The following is a 17,897-nucleotide window of genomic DNA, read 5'->3' as shown; positions in this document are numbered from 1 at the left end:
CTAAATTTAATTAAACATTTTGTAAAACGTTTAAAAGATATATGCAAGTTGAATGATTCAAAAAATGCATCTCAAAACAACAACAATAAGTAAATGGGACAGAGTAAAGAAGCACAAGTTCGTTTATGGATATTCAAATATTAACAACTTATATGTCCCACTTATTCTATTACTAAAAAAGTTTGATTTATATAACCTTTTGTACAAATCCAATTCGAATTAGAACTTATCTCTTGCCTAATCAAAACTCGTATCATACTATCGATTGTAAACCGCAACCTCATAATTCGTATAATGTGTTGACGTCTCTCATGCTAAGACTATAAACACAACTTTTAACGTCTTTTTATAAAGACTGTTACTCAACTATTATATCAAGCTCATCTCTATTTGTGTGAGTGATTTGCAATTTCTCAATTGTAAGTTGTAACCTCATGCTCTCTTCTCGAGGCTTGCTATCATTTCAGCTAATTTTCTTTAATTAAGTTGTTCATGCTTTTGAATCATAGTCAAAAGCTTTCCTTTGATTTGCAAAATGTTGTGTCTGTACCCTCCAAAAATAATATGCTAGATAAAATAGTTATATATGTTTCTGACATTGAAATGATCATATTTATGTCGATGACCTCTTTTCTCGACCTGTGTTGGATTTAGCTTTGTTGCTTTTTGGGTTCGCTGGATTCAGTTGTTTTGATTATATATCTTGATTTACAATTTTTTGGGAAAGTGGCGAACATGAAAGTTGTATTTCTGTTTCTTATATTTCCATAAAATCATTAATCACTCTATTTCGAGTTCGTATGAGATATATATGTTTAAAATATGAGACTGTGTATGAGCTGGAACTTTTTCTTCATCATGTGCAGAACAAGCAACTTCGTTATTATTTTTCCCATGCTTAAACTTTTTATTCAGACTTCAACTTATGAAGATGATTTTTAGATAATAATATTAGATTTGTAACGCATGTTGAATCGTTTTATTTTGATAATCGATCTAGTCTAGCTGACCAAAATATTAGAAATGGTTGTGTTTAAAAAATCTTTTCCATGCAGCTTTCACAAATTTCCGTAATCCAATGCATTATCATGATTTTAATGGTCATTTTAATAACAAAGAAAATATATTTAAATTTATAATTTGTCCAAAGTATGAAAATATAATTTATGTTTCAATCGCAGTTCTAATCCAAATGTTATCATGTTAAACCAAACATCATATTACTAATAATAAAAAAAAGATAAAAATATAATTCCGCTTAAATCATAATTCAGTTTTGATTTTAGTCTATCAAACCAAACACATTATTATTCATCGATCACTATTTCACACCTGATGATACCAAAAAAATTCATGTACCTGGAGTTTGTCTGGGCAGCAAAAATTACCTCTGATGGTTGATCGAGATTAAGCGATTCGGTAAAAAATCTTGATCGGAGATGCCGAGCTTATTCTACGTGGACAAACAAACGTTAGAGGACATCAGAAGTGCTCTCGACATAGCCCTCCAATGTTTAAGTTAATATAGAGAGTAAACTTTAAGCGCACAAGTATAGTAGTGCTGGTGATAATAATACATGAATGTCTATAACAATGATGAATACCTAATATTTATTTAGTAGGAGAATATGTAAATTGTATGGAAAGACCTCTAGTAAGACATGTTTCCTTAAATCCGAGGTTCGGGTGGACCCCACTGATACCTTCATAATAAATTAATTTTTTTGTGGCATCATCAATTTTATTTTATTAAAAGCATATAGTTATCTTCCAAATACAACCTCAAAATGTTTCGGGCATGCTGTCCTGTCGGGTCGGGCCAACCGGAGGCCCCAGTTTGTTTATCTTTGAATCATGGCCAGGATGGCTACTGACGTGGCGTCGAGGCAAATGCTATACGCGTTCTAAGCATTCGCCTTAATTAGCATATCACACGCGCATCTAACGATAATTCAGATTATCGAAGAGGACACACTCTCTTTCCCGCAATTATTATCTTCAATCCGCACGCTTGCCGGTAATAGCCCTCTTCCAATCTCTAGACCGGGTAATCGAAACCGTAGATCGACTGATTCTGTTTTATGCTTCTTGTTGTTCGTTTTGTGTGGTGTTTCAGTTAATCGGATTTTGAATTTCACTGTTTTGTTCCGTTCTGGTTTCGGATAGTTAGTCAAACGCAGGGTTTTGTCTGCTTCGAGTTTCGGGGGAAAGCTTGGCGTGTATCTGTGTGTAAGAAGTGGTGATTCTTTTGTCTGAATATTTTTTGTGACTTTTTGTGATTCTGCTGCTGATATAGTCTCCCTTTTGGGATTACCCGTGAGTAATTGACCGAGTTTAAAATTGGGATTGAGAGTTTTGAAACTGTAATTTAGTCCTGATGTTGTCCGTGGAGAGACCATTTGAAGCTTGGGAGGAGGTGCAGAGGCAAGGGCAGGATTTAGCTGAGAGGCTAGCTCAGGGTTTTACAGGTCTGATTCATAATCATATCACTCCGCCCTCGTTTTCATGGCCAAATCCTTCAACACCGAAGCTATTTGAAGTTGATTTCCAGTCGCAGAATTTCATGAAACGAGAATTTCCACTTGTAGTAGATAATTCTGCAATTAATGGTGTGACTGCGATTTTTGATATTGGGAACAGAATAGGACAGGCGGGGGTTGATTTTGGGGCATGTGTGAATGGTGTCGTTCAACAGTTTTTTAGGCATCTGCCTGTGCCTTTTTGGCATGACGAGAACACAGGGATGTCACTCGGCATGGGTGGCAGTAGTCCGGGGACAAATATGGGTATTGTTCTGCAGGAGGATTTGGGATCATTGGCAGAGAAGTTCAAGGATTATGGACTCCACGAAAACGATAGAATGGCGGTAGATGAGTCGAAAGAAGATGAAACTTTTGGTGTGGCTACCAAAGCATTGAAACATTTGGGTCGATCGCAGGTGGATTTGGATATTATGAATCTTGGTTTTTTGATTATGCACGATACTTTAACCTAACCTAATGTGTACTCGTAGTTTTTTAAAAATTTAACATTAAATCTCTAAATTTTTGTTTATATATTTATATTTTGTTTAAGACGAGAAAGCATTCCATATTTTGCCTCCCTCATTATTTTACATATATATGTCCTTTGAATTTCTTGTTCTACAAATGCAGGGTACTATCAATGTGTCATCAACCTATGCCAGTAGAACTAAAAAAGTTGAAAGTTCATTGGTTGCTCGAGGAGAGTTATGGAGAGTTGAGGCATCACAAGGAAGTTCCACATCAGGAAATGAGAATTCTTCTCTATTCCTTGTCCAGCTTGGGCCTGTATTATTCGTTCGTGATTCCACTTTGCTTTTGCCTGTTCATCTGTCAGAACAACACCTATTGTGGTATGGCTATGATAGGAAGGTATGACAAACCTATGTACTATGTGAATATGATCTTGAAGTTTTGTATTATTCGTGTTTTTGAACTTTGGTTGAGTGAATGAGATTTCCATGCTACTAATGGAAATTAAAAAGAATTGTTAAATGCCCCAAGAAAGACAATAACAAAACTATCTTTTGAATATCAGTAGCTACTTATAGTCTTATACATATCTTGTTTTCCGTAATGCAAAATCGATTGGTTTCTTCTTGATGTTATACAGAACGGAGTGCATTCCCTTTGTCCAGCAGTGTGGTTGAAACATAGAAGGTGGCTGTTAATGTCTATGATATGCCTTAATCCTTTGGCATGTGTAAGTTCTAACCCTTTATTTATTATATAAATGGTGCCCCTGTATGTAAGAAATTGCGGCTGTTTTTAAAACAACTCTTAGGTACAAAATGTGCATTGTTATTCCAACTGTGAATTTTGCAGAACAGATAAGCTTTACAAACCGTATATGTGTTGAGCAAAGTAAAAAAATTCAAATTTTTTGTTATGTGCCCGAAAATGCATCATGAGTATAAGTAGAAAGGGGAACCTCGGAATCTTATATGCTTTTTCCTAGTTTATAGTTTATAATTTAGATTTGATCTCTGTACGGCCTCATATTTTTTATCGTATTAATAGCTGCTGTTAAATGAATTGGAATTGTCTAAAACAGAGATTTTTAAATTTTTCTTGATTGCGCTTTATCGGTAACGTGTCTTTTATCTTATTAAATTATGATCAATGAAATTGTTCTGTAAACAACTTGCCTCAGAGTATCATAGTTTGTGCAATTTGTTTTCGAATTTCTAAACTTTCCACTCTCTTGTGCTGTACTGATTCTTAATGTTGTCATTTCTTGTATATGCAGTCATTCATGGACTTGCAGTTTCCAAATGGCCAGGTCACATATGTATCTGATGAGGGTTTATCGACCAGTGCTTTCCTGCCCCTGTGCGGGGGTCTGCTTCAAGCACAGGGTCAATATCCAGGAGAAATGAAATTCAGTTTCTCTTGCAAGGTGAAACTACAATTATCTATAGAGATTGATTTTTGTTATTGAAATTTTCTGTTCCTTGAATGCTCTTATAAATATACGTAATTTCAATAAATAAGTTCCATCATCTTTAAAAGAGTCTGCGAATATCTTTGAATATATTGGCACTCAATTCATGTGCCCAATGATTAAGCAATAAAAGACTTCACCGGTTTATTGAGCCTCACTGCTGATAAATTTGTTGATTTATGAAGAGTAAATGGGGAACACGCATTACACCAACACTGCAGTGGCCTGACAAATCATTTGCCTTGGGCCTGGAGCAGGCCTTAGCTTGGAAGCGATCTGGCCTTCTGGTAAGGCCCACCGTACAAGTCAGGTGATATTGATTACTTATCTTGTTACTTGCGTGTTTTCCTCTCGCTGTTTTCCCTCTGTGTTTTTTCTTAAAATACTAATATTCGTCCTGGCTATCCATGGAGCAGCTGGACTTTGCTTTGTTAGGTTCGATATTATGGATCTTTCATATCTTCCTTTGCCGACCATGTGCAGTCTGGAAACGTTGAGACTTACATTTTACTTATTTTTGCATGTTCCCTTCATGTTTAGCGTATGTCCGATAGTTGGTGGTAGCTGTCCTGGTCTACAGATGGAACTTACTCATTCAATGAAGGAGCAAGTGAATCTTAACCTGGGCTGTTCCCTTGTTACCCATCCCTCGGCATTTGCATCTGTATCTGTAAGTTTTGTGTCCTTTACCTCGCATGTATCATAAGTAGGATGCCCTTACCATACTCATGCCAGTTTCCTATTTTCTGCTCGGAAATTCCAAGAAGTATCTTACTCCCTCTCTCAAATTCCTGATTAAGGTTGGAAGGTCCAAATGGAATGGAAATTTTGGGAATGCAGGTGTAGTCCTTAAGGTTGAAACTCCCATCGGCAATGTCGGCAGGCCTTCTTACTCCGTTCAGTTCAACAGTGGTATCGAGTTTTAACCCTTTTTTGTGATCCTTTTTTGTTGTCATGCTGTATTACTAGATTGTATATAGGCTTTAGCTTAATTTTTTATGGACTTTCCAATTCGGCTTAAGCACGATCCACTCTAATTGCTGTTGTTTTGAGAAGTCGTGTAAATTGAAATATATTTGGTTTATAACTCGATGGATTTCCTTTTCAGAAAAAGTGGAAAAAGGAACAATAGGATTTTGTAATTACAAAATCAGCTTATGTTTTTCCTGTTGGTTGATTCTATGCAACACGGTTAGACTTTCATGTGTTAATATTTTTGGACATCATTTATATTTTTCGTGCTAGACAGAGAAATCTGAAAATTTCTTTCGATCACGGATTTATTTACTCGAGGGTTGGGAACTGCTTTAATCCAGCAAAATAAGGCTGGCAAAATGGGTTAGCATGCTGGGTTGGCCCAGTCCGCCGTGACTCGGTAAATGGCTGGTGGCAGGTTGGTCCGTTTGACGTAGCTTGTTTTTCGTATTCATGTTTTCCAAATCAATTGTGCTACTCTGCAAATTTTTGTTCAATTTTGATCTGAGGGTTAGCCTCAGCCGAAGTCGAATTCATTTATTGACAAATTTTTTAAGCACTGTTTGCAAGAATTTTAAATTTCAAAACAATATTTTTATGAAAAGTGAATAATGCAGTTTTGTGAATTAAATGTTTTCAGACTTTTGCTATAAATATTCTTCAGGCAATCTATTTAGTTAAAACCATAAAATTGGAACTTATTTTGCTTTCTTGGTTCATTAAATATTTACTTCGTAGCTTCCAAGACTCTTCAGTGTGGAAATTTATAATCCTCATAAACTTTGCAGTCGTTTTGTTGCTAGTGATAGGCTGATGTGTTTTAGTTGCACATACACAACATATAACCCGCTATCTTTTGAAGACACTCAATCAGCGTGTGCGCTTTGCAAACTAATGTATGGCATATGCAATTGATATATCAAACTTAATAAAGTTCGAGTAATTTTTCTTAACAATTATAACATATATTCGTACGTTATAAACATATGTGACGATCATAATTAGGGGTAAAATCCAAATCGGAAAAACCGAACACTGTATTGAACCGAATCGAATTTTATAATTCAGATATGAATTTTAAAACTGAAATTTATTTGGTCCGATTTCGGATTATACATGTCAAATTCGAACTGACTTAAAAAACCGAAATTCACTAAATTAATAATTTTATTTTTTATTATATATTTTTTGAGATGATATTAGTGGATGATGAATTATTTTGAATAATATTTAGTTGATTGTTGTTTTATGTAATTCATTTAGATATTTTAATATTTTAATAAGAAATCATATAAGATAACATATTATATTTTATTATATCTTTATCTTATAAATAATTATATCAAAACCGAAATAATCGACTGAAATAATCGAACTATTTCGATGGAAAACTGAATCGAAGAAAAATAATACGGATATCAGATTATATATATGTAAAACGAAAACCGAAATAAAAAATTGAAAATGAAATCGAACCGATTGATGAACACTCTTAACCATAAATGAAAATAGCTATTTTTAAAAATTTAGATGTATTTGGACTATATTTTGGTGATTTTATATTTTTTCTACACAAAAGAAGAGCTCAAAGTATTTGTCTGAACCGTACAATATACTGCAAGTCTGCAATTAATGTGAAAGAGAACATGATAAATTTGTTACTTTATAATTATAACTATCGAATCAAAAAAGTACATTTTTGTACCAAAATTAATTAATATTTGAGTAGGTCTCATGTGAGACCGTCTCACGGATATTAATATGTGAGACGGGTCAACCCTACCCATATCCACAATAAAAAGTAATACTCTTAGCATAAAAAGTAATACTTTTTCATGGATGACCCAAATAAGAGATCCGTCTCACAAATACGATCCGTTAGACCGTCTCACAAAAATTTTTTAATATTTTTATCATAAAACTTATAATTTTTACTTTTTCATACACGTTTCAAATCAAATTAAATAAATAAATAATAAACCGTATTAAATATATTCTGTACAAAAAAACTCATCTCAAAAAAATATTAACAGAAAAATCGAATGTTGATCATCGATCAAATACTCATATATTTCACAACTATGTGAATTTATACACATTTTCAAATTCTACTATGTACATTCAAAATTTAGACAAAACTTGTGCGAGACGGTCTCATGGATCGTATTTTGTGATCTATTTGGGTCATTCATGAAAAAGTATTACATTTTTTGCTACAAGTATTATTTTTTATTGTGAATATGAGTAGGATTGACCCGTCTCACAGATAAAAATTCGTGCGATCGTCTCACAATAGAACTGCTCCAAAATTTAAGGCGCATAATTCCATAGTTGGAAAGAGGATCTGCGCCGCAGGCTCTGCGGTCTGAAAGTAAATTTTAATCCTTTTTACAAAATTAATTCCACGTCGATTCCCCATTTAAAAAATATCGCCGTCTTTGTTATTTATTGTCACCAACTCACCATGTTCCCACCCTCAAAATATATATACACAGCTAACTACTTTCTCTAACATCAGACAACATGTTTGTGTGTGTAGTGTGCACACAACGAAATATCGCAGATATGAGTTTTCGGATTCAATGCGGTATGGTAATTTTATCGCTTCTGTTCCACCAATCAAAGTCGGAGGATAGCTGCGACTTCTTCCATGGGAGGTGGGTACGCGACTCTTCGTACCCTCTGTACAACTCCACAGCCTGTCCTTTCGTTCAGGAGGAGTTCAGTTGCCAGAAGAATGGCCGCCCCGATGAGTCGTACCTCCACTACAGTTGGCAGCCCAATGGCTGCAGCCTACCCAGGTATAAATATATGGTGAATCAGTTAATCTAGCTTTGTTTGATGATTTCGTCTTCTGTAGCCGTTCTTTGGTCCATAATTAGCTCTTTATTTGTTCGGATGCATGTGGGTGTTTGGTCGGTTAAAGCTTGGGGTTTTGTGGAGTTTTGAGCTGTCGACTGTCGTTTATAGATTAGTGAATTATTCTTCTGTTTCGTCGGTGCAATTTGTTTTTTACCATTATATTCCCAAACTCCAATATTATAATTTTGAAAGACAGTCAATTTCATTAGAATATATTCCATACAAAATTTGAAAGTTTTCAACTACTACTTCTTCGATTGCCATTTTATTATATCTAATATCGTATACAAGATTTTATTAATATATTTGGAAAGTTACACTCAAATGTTTTAGAAATCGTTTAGTTCATGAGACGAGATAATAAAGAATTAATAACATACAATGATTTAATTGATAATTATTTTTTTTAATGATCGGAGAATCCAAATTATCAACGCAGCAGCAACCTGCAAAAACAGGTAAAGATTTGACTCTTAACTTCTTGACAGAAGCTCACGGTATCTTTCCATCCAAACTACCATATGAGGACACCGTGTGGCTTAATGTTGATAACATAAATCCGCATGTTAATTGTCTTGCATCGATTAAATAAAATATGTGAGGGTTGTATATATGGTCTTAGACAATCTTATTTATTTGAGTTAATTTTAGGATAGGTTTACCGTTTAAGTTCCAATCTTTAACATTTTAACATTATACTATGTAAGATGTATGCGATAATTGAAATTTTAATACAAATAAGGGACTTCTAAAATTCCAACGGTGGAGATACTACGATTTATTATTGTTTTGTCATAAACTGATGTATGAATTGCAATAAATGATCTACAATGGACATGTGGGGTTCCAGTTGTCATCGGTGGTTTGTTCATTCGTTGTATTTCTAATCACATATTGTAATACTTTCCCCCATCCGGATATCTTTAGCAATTAATTCAAGCCATTTTAATGCGGTATCAGTTTCATTTTCCTCTCCTTTTCAAAATATCATTTTTAAATGATTGTCATGACTCTGTTCAAAATGTCTGCATCACAATTCAAAACTATCAATTATTCTTTGTGTTGCTAATCAATATATATATATATATATATATATATATATATATATATATATATATATATATATATATATATATATATATATATATTATATTTATATATCATGTGCTCTTGTTGTCGAGTAGGAACGTACAGTCGGTAGAAGAAATTAAATTTTGGATTATTTTCTCATAAAATTAATTTTTTATATCCACAATAAAAAAAATTAAAATTCATCAGCAATTTATTTATCTAAAATCTTATAATGAATCGACTCTTCCGTCCCCTAACTCCCCTTGATAGATTTTCTATGTCTGTCTCTAACATCAGGTGATAGATTTATTTACGGACAAATTTATATTTTGGTTGGTAGATTTTAAACTCAAATGTTTCAAGATCTAGCAAGGTTCTCATATTTTTTAGACGATTTTTTGACTTTTTTTTTAATTCTTTTACGTTGAAGTTTATCATTATTTCACATGATATAATATTACTGCTTCAAAAAAATATTATTTTTTATGATCAATACATATATCATGTGAGGTAATAAATTGAGTTTGACATATTTATTTAAGCTTTGGAATCCCTTGCTTTTCATGGATCAAGTACAAAAGTTTTTACTGTCATGTTGTTGTAAAATCACGAAAGTTTAATACATTAGTCTTATATATTCATGACACACGTAACACGTGTGCCTCGATGGCTAATAATAATAAAAAAAAGTTACCAATATATGTAAGGTTAAAATTCGTGCAGGTTTAATGGGGTTGAATTATTGCGAAGACTGAAAGGGAAAAGCATAATGTTTGTGGGAGACTCGATCAGCAGAAACCAATGGCAGTCATTGTTATGCATGCTTTACACGGCAGTGCCCGGGATCAAATACAACGAGACCAGATCAGAGGATGTCTCCACCTTCACTTTGACGGTTAGTTTCCTTCAAATATTTTTGCAGTAATTACTTTCTTGATCCTTACAGTTTTTCAATAAAAATTATCAGTGGAAATTGACGTTTTTATGTTAAAAAGTGCATCTCTTTCAGATTTAACTAACTAAATTTGCGTGTACGAGTATGTTATCTTTTCTTGGCCTCTTGGAAGTTGTATCTCAACAACCATGATGCTTGAAACAAACGAAAAAGAACAAAAAAAAAGTGGTCCTTCCAATTCCGCACCGCTACCCCTCCTTCCTTTATTGTTTGTCACATGTTTCTCCTTATTTACCAAGTGCGTTGATTGGTTTGGTAGATCTCATTCATGATTAAGTTACTCAGATTTTCTACTTCTCATCAATCACAAAAATTATAAATTTTCCATTATGTGGATGATGGTTTACGTGCGCCATTTCCATCACCAGGATAACCTATGAAACGATAGATGAAATAGGTGAGTTGAATAGAAAAGTCGGGACAACAAGAGCTTAGCTAAAATCACAAAGGCTGATTTGCATTTTATATCCTATGGAAGTCCTTCCTGTAAAAGTCCTCGTCAAGCTATCGCAAATGTATTAGAAGATTACCAGATTATTATGGTTTTTGTAAAAGAAGCATAACTTCTCTCACAAGTAGGTCAATTTCCTTGTTTCTCCCTTCAAGGGGAAGAGACTTTCGACTCATAATGTTGAGTAAAACTCGTTCACTGTTAAGTCACGATGGATTTAGCGTGTCCTTAATTCATATTCTTGGATTATATATAGCTGAGCTAAAGCTAAATTTGCATCTCAAAATCACATTTGACAATGTAGGAATTCGGAGTTAAAGTAATGCTTGATCGCAATGTTTTTCTGGTGGATGTCGTAAGGGAACCGAAGGGTCGAATACTAAAACTGGACTCCATTGAAGGCGGCGAGCTGTGGAAGGGGATTGACATGTTAGTGTTCAATACATGGCATTGGTGGAATCGTAGAGGACCTACCCAACCGTGAGTTCAACTATATTAATAATGTCTTGAGATTATCTTTGTTACTGCTGTTATTACTGTCAAAGAAAAATAAGAGTCACAAGTTGGTAATTCAGTTTTGCCAAGTACCGTCATTGAATTGTTGTGTTTTCAGATGGGATTATATTGAACTACGAGGGAAGTTATACAAAGACATGGACCGAACAGCGGCCTTTGAGAAAGCACTTGTTACATGGGGAGGCTGGGTGGATGCCAACATCGATCCTGCTAAGACCAAAGTTTTCTTTCAGGGGATATCTCCCTCACATTACAAGTAAGTGTTTAAGTGATAGAGTTTCACTGCACATGATATTTTTATACGCGAGTTGGTAGATTAACATATCTGACAAGGATTTGGATGAAATGTTAGGCCTAACAGATGAAGAAGCTTAGAGAAAAGATGTTATTTTATAAGACAGCCAAGTTACACTAAAAATATTCTCAATCTGGAATAGTATAACGTTAATCATCATCCCAAAAGACAATTGATCATATGAGGATCATAATTTCGAATACGTGCATACAGAGCATCCTAGGGGCCATTAATGTGATGTAATCACCAAGACACATTTTCAGAAATTTCCTTCAATCAGACTTCTAAACTCCAGGGCAACACTATGATAGAAAACATTGAAAAAAATATGTTGCATGGAGTTGTTCAGATAAGATGAATTTTAAATGAATCATGTTGTATTTTGCCTCATTTATTGAATTCTTTTTATTTAACAGTGGGAGCTTATGGGGAGAACCACGTGCAAAATCTTGTGTCGGCCAGAAAGAACCCCTACTGGGATCAACATATCCAGGAGGCTTGCCACCTGCATTAACAGTGTTAAAAAGGGTATTGAGCACAATCAAGAAACCTACGAAATTGCTGGACGTAACAAACCTGTCATTGCTGCGAAAAGATGGGCATCCTTCCATTTACGGGTTCAGCGGTGAAGCGGGGATGGATTGCAGCCATTGGTGTCTGCCTGGAGTTCCAGATACCTGGAACCAAATTCTTTACAGTCTCATTCTTTGAAAGAAGAAATATATATTCAGTCATTGATACCTGACAAGAGTTTCCAAAGAAGTTTTAGGAAACGTTTTGGATTATACGAGCGGGAGACAATTTTTGTGATGAAAATAATTCTTTCAACTTCTTTCCTAGCTATCAATTTATTTTACCTAATTCATATGGTTGTCCATGAAATAGACGATTGGTATGATTTTAACAATATGAATTAAATTTCTATATTGGAATGTGATATTCAAATTATCCTCACCATACATGTCTTTTGCGGACGAATTGGTTTGAGACTGCGACTTTTGTGGTGCACAATGTTAGAGAAAGAACTATATATTTCAAAATCGAGGTTTTTAGATATTTTATTTTTTTACTCGAGAAAATATATGATTTAAAATAAAGGAAAATGCAAGTCTACACTAATAAAACTGCTATTGGCTTCTACGAGCCTCCAGCACATAGTTCAGAATCACAACTCAAAACTTGGTGGAAATTTTTATGGACTCTTTCAGTTCCTCCGAAGGTTCGCATTTTTTGGTGGCGTGTGGTTCATCATCTCAACCCTACGTCGATAAACTTGATGGCTCATCATGTCCCTACATCTGGTGCATGTTTGCTATGTCATTTTGGCATGGATTCCACGAGCCATGCTTTGTTCTCATGTCGGGCTGTTAAAGCTTGTTGGAAAAAAAAACAATCTTTTGGAGGTTCTTGAAATAAGTTTGCCATATAGAGGTTTTGGTTATTGCCCAATGGATGAAGGAGAAACTTACTAGAATGGAGTTTGAATTTTTTGCAATTCGTGCCTATGCAATTTGGTCAGAGAGACTAAAAAAGGTTCATGACTCAGACGCGAGAAATGTGGTGGCGAATGCGGAATGGTGTGAGCATTTGCTTCATGATTTTCAGGAGGCCCGAAAGTTGTTAACATATCCTAGCAATCTTGAACCCGTAAATTCCTCGAAAAATTGGGTAGCTCCTCCCCTGAATCATCTGCGATTGGATGTTGATGTAGCGTATAAGAAGGCCTCTGCTAGCTTTGCAATAGGGGGAGTGGTGCGCAATGACGAGGGCCAACCTATGTTGGCGTTTGGGAAGAAAATTACTAAGCCACAGTTTGTTCTTATAGCTGAACTAACAGCTATTGCCGAGGGACTCTCTTTGGTGTAGCAGGATCATCATCTTCAACTTCATCAAATTTGCTCGGATTCTCTTTTGGCTGTGCAAGCATTCACACGTCCAGAAGAGGACTTTAGCTATGTTGACACTTTTGCAACTGATATCAGACGACTTATGAGTAATCATACTTCCTTAACGTTGAACCATGTGATGCGCTTAGCGAATAAAGTAGCACATTATTTAGCTTCTTTTGCTATTTCTTCCTCATCCTTGTTTGTGTGGATGCCAGGAACTTTTCCTCTTTGGTTAATAAATCTTGTAATCTTATTAGACCTTGAAATTTTTGAATAAAATTACAGGTTTTACTGTAAAAAAAAAACAGGATAGCCAAACTATACAACTGCAATTTGTCAACTGTCGAGTAACTACTTTTACCATATTTTAATTTATTTGTCTTAAAATGCACTTCAATATATGTTAAGGAAACATTTCGTACCATATACTGTCTTTTGTTTTCCAAAAAAAAAAACATTTTTAAATTTCCACAGTATGGTGACACACTTAGTTTCAAAATTCATAACCAACTTAAAATCGAAATTAGTGGATTCCATATAGTTAATATCGATTTAATCTAATTATAGTTTTGCTGTAATTTATATTACTTATCGGAAATTAGAGTTATCATAATTCTTAAATTAAGACTGAATAGGGAACATTTTGAGAAACGTTTTTTTTCCTGTCACAATTGGATATATATAATTATAAGGACTAAAATTACAACTCCTGGTAATACTGGGATCAAAATTAATGAATGATTTAAATAAGATATATGTCTCACAAAATACGACCGTCAGACCGTCTCATACAAATTTTTGCCTAATATTGAATAGGGAATATTTTAAGAAACTTTTTTTTTCTTCACAATTTGATATATATATAATAATTAAAAGGACTAAAATTACAACTTCTGGTAACTAAGGGATCAAAAGTATAATTTTCCCTAAGTAACCAGTGAAATACACTATAAATACCAACACAACTTGGATTCTCTCCAATACAGAATGGGTTCCAAGCCTTTGTCGCCCCTCTGTCACTTGTTTGCCATTGTTATCTCTTTTCTACTGGCAAAATCTGTAGCATTCGAGGAACAAAAGCAACTGAAAAGCTGTGATTTGTTCAAGGGAAGCTGGATTTTCGACGATTCTTATCCACTTTACGATGCATCCCAGTGCCCCTTCAGCAACATTGGACTCGATTGTCTGAAAAACGGGAGGCCTGATAAAATGTACCTGAAATATAGATGGAAGCCACTTGATTGTGACGTTTCCAGGTACATTGCTGCCTGTTAATCTCTGGGTAATGGGAGTACGTAGAAAGTCGAAGGAGCCTAGATTGAAAAAGATTTAACAGATTGGTGTATTAATTTGACGTGCCAGGTTTGATGGGAAGGTGTTTCTGGAAAAAAATGAGAGGCAAGAAGATAATGTTTGTGGGGGATTCACTGAGTGAAAACCAGTGGCAATCACTGGGGTGTATGCTTCACTCTGCACTCCCGAATTCTAATTTCACCTTAGGCTCGCGAGGAATGATCACTACTCTTGAGTCTTGCCTTTCCGGAAATATCCAATTTCTTCCATCGAGATGATCATGCATGTGGGATCATTTCTGGTAATTTTATCATGTGATTGTAGAATTCATCTCTGAATCTTTATGTTTTTCAGTCGCTAAAACTTTGATTCTTAGTGTGGTAACAAAAGATTGGGAATGCCCGATCGAGTTTTATTGACATATTTTTGTTTTTTGAACGAATTAAAGGAATATGGAGTTTCGATCATGTTAATGAAAAATGGATTCCTGGTAGATTTAGCGAACCGCACACTCCAGCAGTCCAGCTTGATACACTCGTAGGCAGCGACCTATAGCTCGGAGTCGATGTCTTAATCTTCAACAGCTATCACTGGTGGACCCACACGGGCCGACTTCAGACGTAGGATTTAAAATGGGAAAATGGTTTTTTTATTTGTTCAATTTCCGCTTATTTTATTTAATAGTTGATGTAATATCAGAAAATGTCGATATGAAATCGAAAATCTTGACTTTTTTGATGATGCGTCAAGAATTGGACCGAAATTAAGAAAAAATAATAGATTTACAATCGGACGGATGCAAATGGGACAAGTATCAAATTGGCCGTGACAAGATAATCTCGGACATGGATCGAATGGAGGCATACAAAATTGCTCTGACAACTCGGGCTAAGTGGGTTGATTCCAACATCGATCCCACCAAGTTGTTCTCTGTTTTATCAAGGAATCTCCGCGGTTCATTACAAGTAAGATCGATCAAAAGCATTGATTTAATCCATTATTATATATAACAACAATACTCTAATTAGCTCATCTTGAATTGTTGGCATAATTATGATGATGATCAGCGGTAGCGAATGGAAAGAACCATCAAAGAACTGCATTGGGCAAAGGACTCCGGTGGAAGGGGGGGCCTTCGGAGGGGGAGAGACCTCCTGGAGATTCGGCAGGGCCGATCCTATCCAGAGTTAGGGCAGGCCTCAGGCCCATATTTTTTTGGGGCCTAAATTTTTAAAAAAATTAATAATTAAAAAATGAATAAAGCCTTTGATGTATGATTACTGAGAATCTTGTTGAGATTTTGCAAGAATCTTGAAAATCTTTGACTCATGGGTTGTTCTATATTATGAGGATGATCTATTTAGAGTTGACATTCTGAGGTGCTCTACGAGAAGCAAATCGGCCATTGGTAGGAATTACTTGAGAAAAAGGGGGGGTTTCCAATGCTCTATTGCTATAAATCTTGTTGATGTCCGGGTCACAGAGAAGGCAGAGCGAAGTTCTCTAAGCTCATCAAAACTTTCTCCGATCAACCATGTCCAAAAGATGAATGAATTGGCTAGTTATCGTGCTGCGTAACATGAAAAAGCCCGTAGCTTTTATGGATATACTATTGCAGACTCTGTTGAGAAAAGATGGGCACCCATCTGTGCACGTGAGGGGCGGAGTGGATTGCAGCCACTTGTGTATTGTGTTGGTCCCACGTGCGGAATTTGAGATAATAAAACCCGAAAATAAAATTTTAAACTAGACACCGAGATTTACGTGGAAAACCCCTAAAAATTATTTGGGTAAAAACCACGGGCAAGATGAAAAGAATTCCACTATAATATTTTGTGGTGTACAACTCACTCACTGTATTTCCAAAGAGAACACACACTCTCTTAATACAGGAGAACAAAACACCTCACAAATATTATAGAACTAAGCACTCAAATGCTTATAAGATGAGAGAAAACTCGAAGAAGGGATGATTTCAGAATGAAGGGGGAGCTCTATTTATAGAGCCCCTGGTCCGTGTGAAAACGCGTATAAAACGCGTTTTCTCCTCTGAAATTTTCGCAAGTTTCTGCCTACCCATGTTTTAATCAATGAATTTGATCACTACAGGAAATGCAATAAATGCATTTCCTATTTGCATTATTTGCCGACATATTGATGGTCAAGTTAATCCCCGTATGGATGATTAGATTATATTAGATAGTTTAAAATAATACTTCCTCACCTCCTAAGATTATTTATCCACTCTTAATCCATTTTATTTTTCAAATTTTATCCTTCTTCTAAATCCAAACTCACCGCCACTTCCTTTCATCAACCGCCCACCGGCAACTCCCACCAAAGGCCGACCACCACCGCCGGCCGTCGCTTCCGGTCGACAACCTCCGAACCGCCGCCGCCGATTTCGGCCGGCCACCGCCGCAAAAATGGAAGGGTAATTTTGTCAATTCATCAAAAAATTATTAATTATCTCATTCTTAACCATCATACCAAACATAATATTATTTTATCATTATATATTATATTTCTACTTCAATCATTCTTTTTATCATTTCTCTATTAATCATTTCATTATTTTATCCTTCAAACCAAACGCAACCTTACAGAAGACATGAATATGCAATGTTATATCGGAGCACAACACAAATAGATGGTTTAACTATATATGCGACTGTTTTACAGATCAATTTCAGAAGAATTAATTATATACAGACATGGTTTTAATGAAATTAAGATTGAGTAACCATCGAAACCCTTTGTTTATATCAATTTCATGATAAGAATTTTAAATTTATCTAATATTAGTGATTTCATAATGTCACAAAGAAGCTTATTGTTGAAGTCTAGTAAATTATTTTGAGTACCAATGTAATTAATGCCTATAATGACAATTAACTCGTAGCAGCTCCGATCTCTATTTGTAAAATTATTATTTTTATGTAAAAAATTATTATTTTTTATTGTAAATATGAAAAATGATTGATCTGATGCGTGAGATCGTTTCACAAGAAATATACTCATTATGTTTTGGACAACGTGAAACCATCTTTTAGAAAATTAAATAGAAACAAATTAAAAAGTTTGACAGCAACATTTGATTTTCTAATAATTTTTGTAATTTAC

The 17,897-nt window shown here is 34.9% G+C and overlaps 2 protein-coding genes and 1 long non-coding RNA gene across 3 annotated transcripts; 2 read left to right on the top strand and 1 right to left on the bottom strand.

Annotated features, from left to right (window-relative positions):
- The first annotated feature begins 1,866 nt into the window (after positions 1-1,866).
- LOC140811933 (uncharacterized) lies at positions 1,867-5,678 on the top strand. The gene is made up of 7 exons (XM_073170063.1): positions 1,867-2,938; positions 3,156-3,395; positions 3,637-3,726; positions 4,273-4,422; positions 4,653-4,777; positions 5,008-5,137; positions 5,268-5,678. The coding sequence occupies exons 1-7, from the start codon at positions 2,378-2,380 to the stop codon at positions 5,391-5,393; spliced, it is 1,422 nt and encodes a 473-aa protein (XP_073026164.1). The 5' UTR covers positions 1,867-2,377; the 3' UTR covers positions 5,394-5,678.
- Positions 5,679-7,800: 2,122 nt separating this feature from the next.
- Positions 7,801-12,393, top strand: LOC140813001 (protein trichome birefringence-like 41). The gene is made up of 5 exons (XM_073171403.1): positions 7,801-8,243; positions 10,099-10,270; positions 11,086-11,261; positions 11,395-11,553; positions 12,009-12,393. Exons 1-5 carry the CDS (start codon positions 7,966-7,968, stop codon positions 12,301-12,303), a joined length of 1,080 nt encoding a protein of 359 aa, XP_073027504.1. The 5' UTR covers positions 7,801-7,965; the 3' UTR covers positions 12,304-12,393.
- On the bottom strand, positions 11,931-12,386 carry LOC140813002 (uncharacterized). The gene is made up of 2 exons (XR_012113809.1): positions 12,169-12,386; positions 11,931-12,097 (listed from the first exon to the last, which is right to left on the bottom strand). It is a non-coding gene; the product is annotated as an uncharacterized lncRNA (long non-coding RNA).
- Positions 12,394-17,897: the final 5,504 nt, after the last annotated feature.

The sequence above is a fragment of the Primulina eburnea genome, chromosome 14, assembly GCF_022965805.1.
Source record: "Primulina eburnea isolate SZY01 chromosome 14, ASM2296580v1, whole genome shotgun sequence".
Taxonomy (NCBI): domain Eukaryota; kingdom Viridiplantae; phylum Streptophyta; class Magnoliopsida; order Lamiales; family Gesneriaceae; genus Primulina; species Primulina eburnea.
This window is presented reverse-complemented; position numbering and strand designations above follow the sequence as displayed.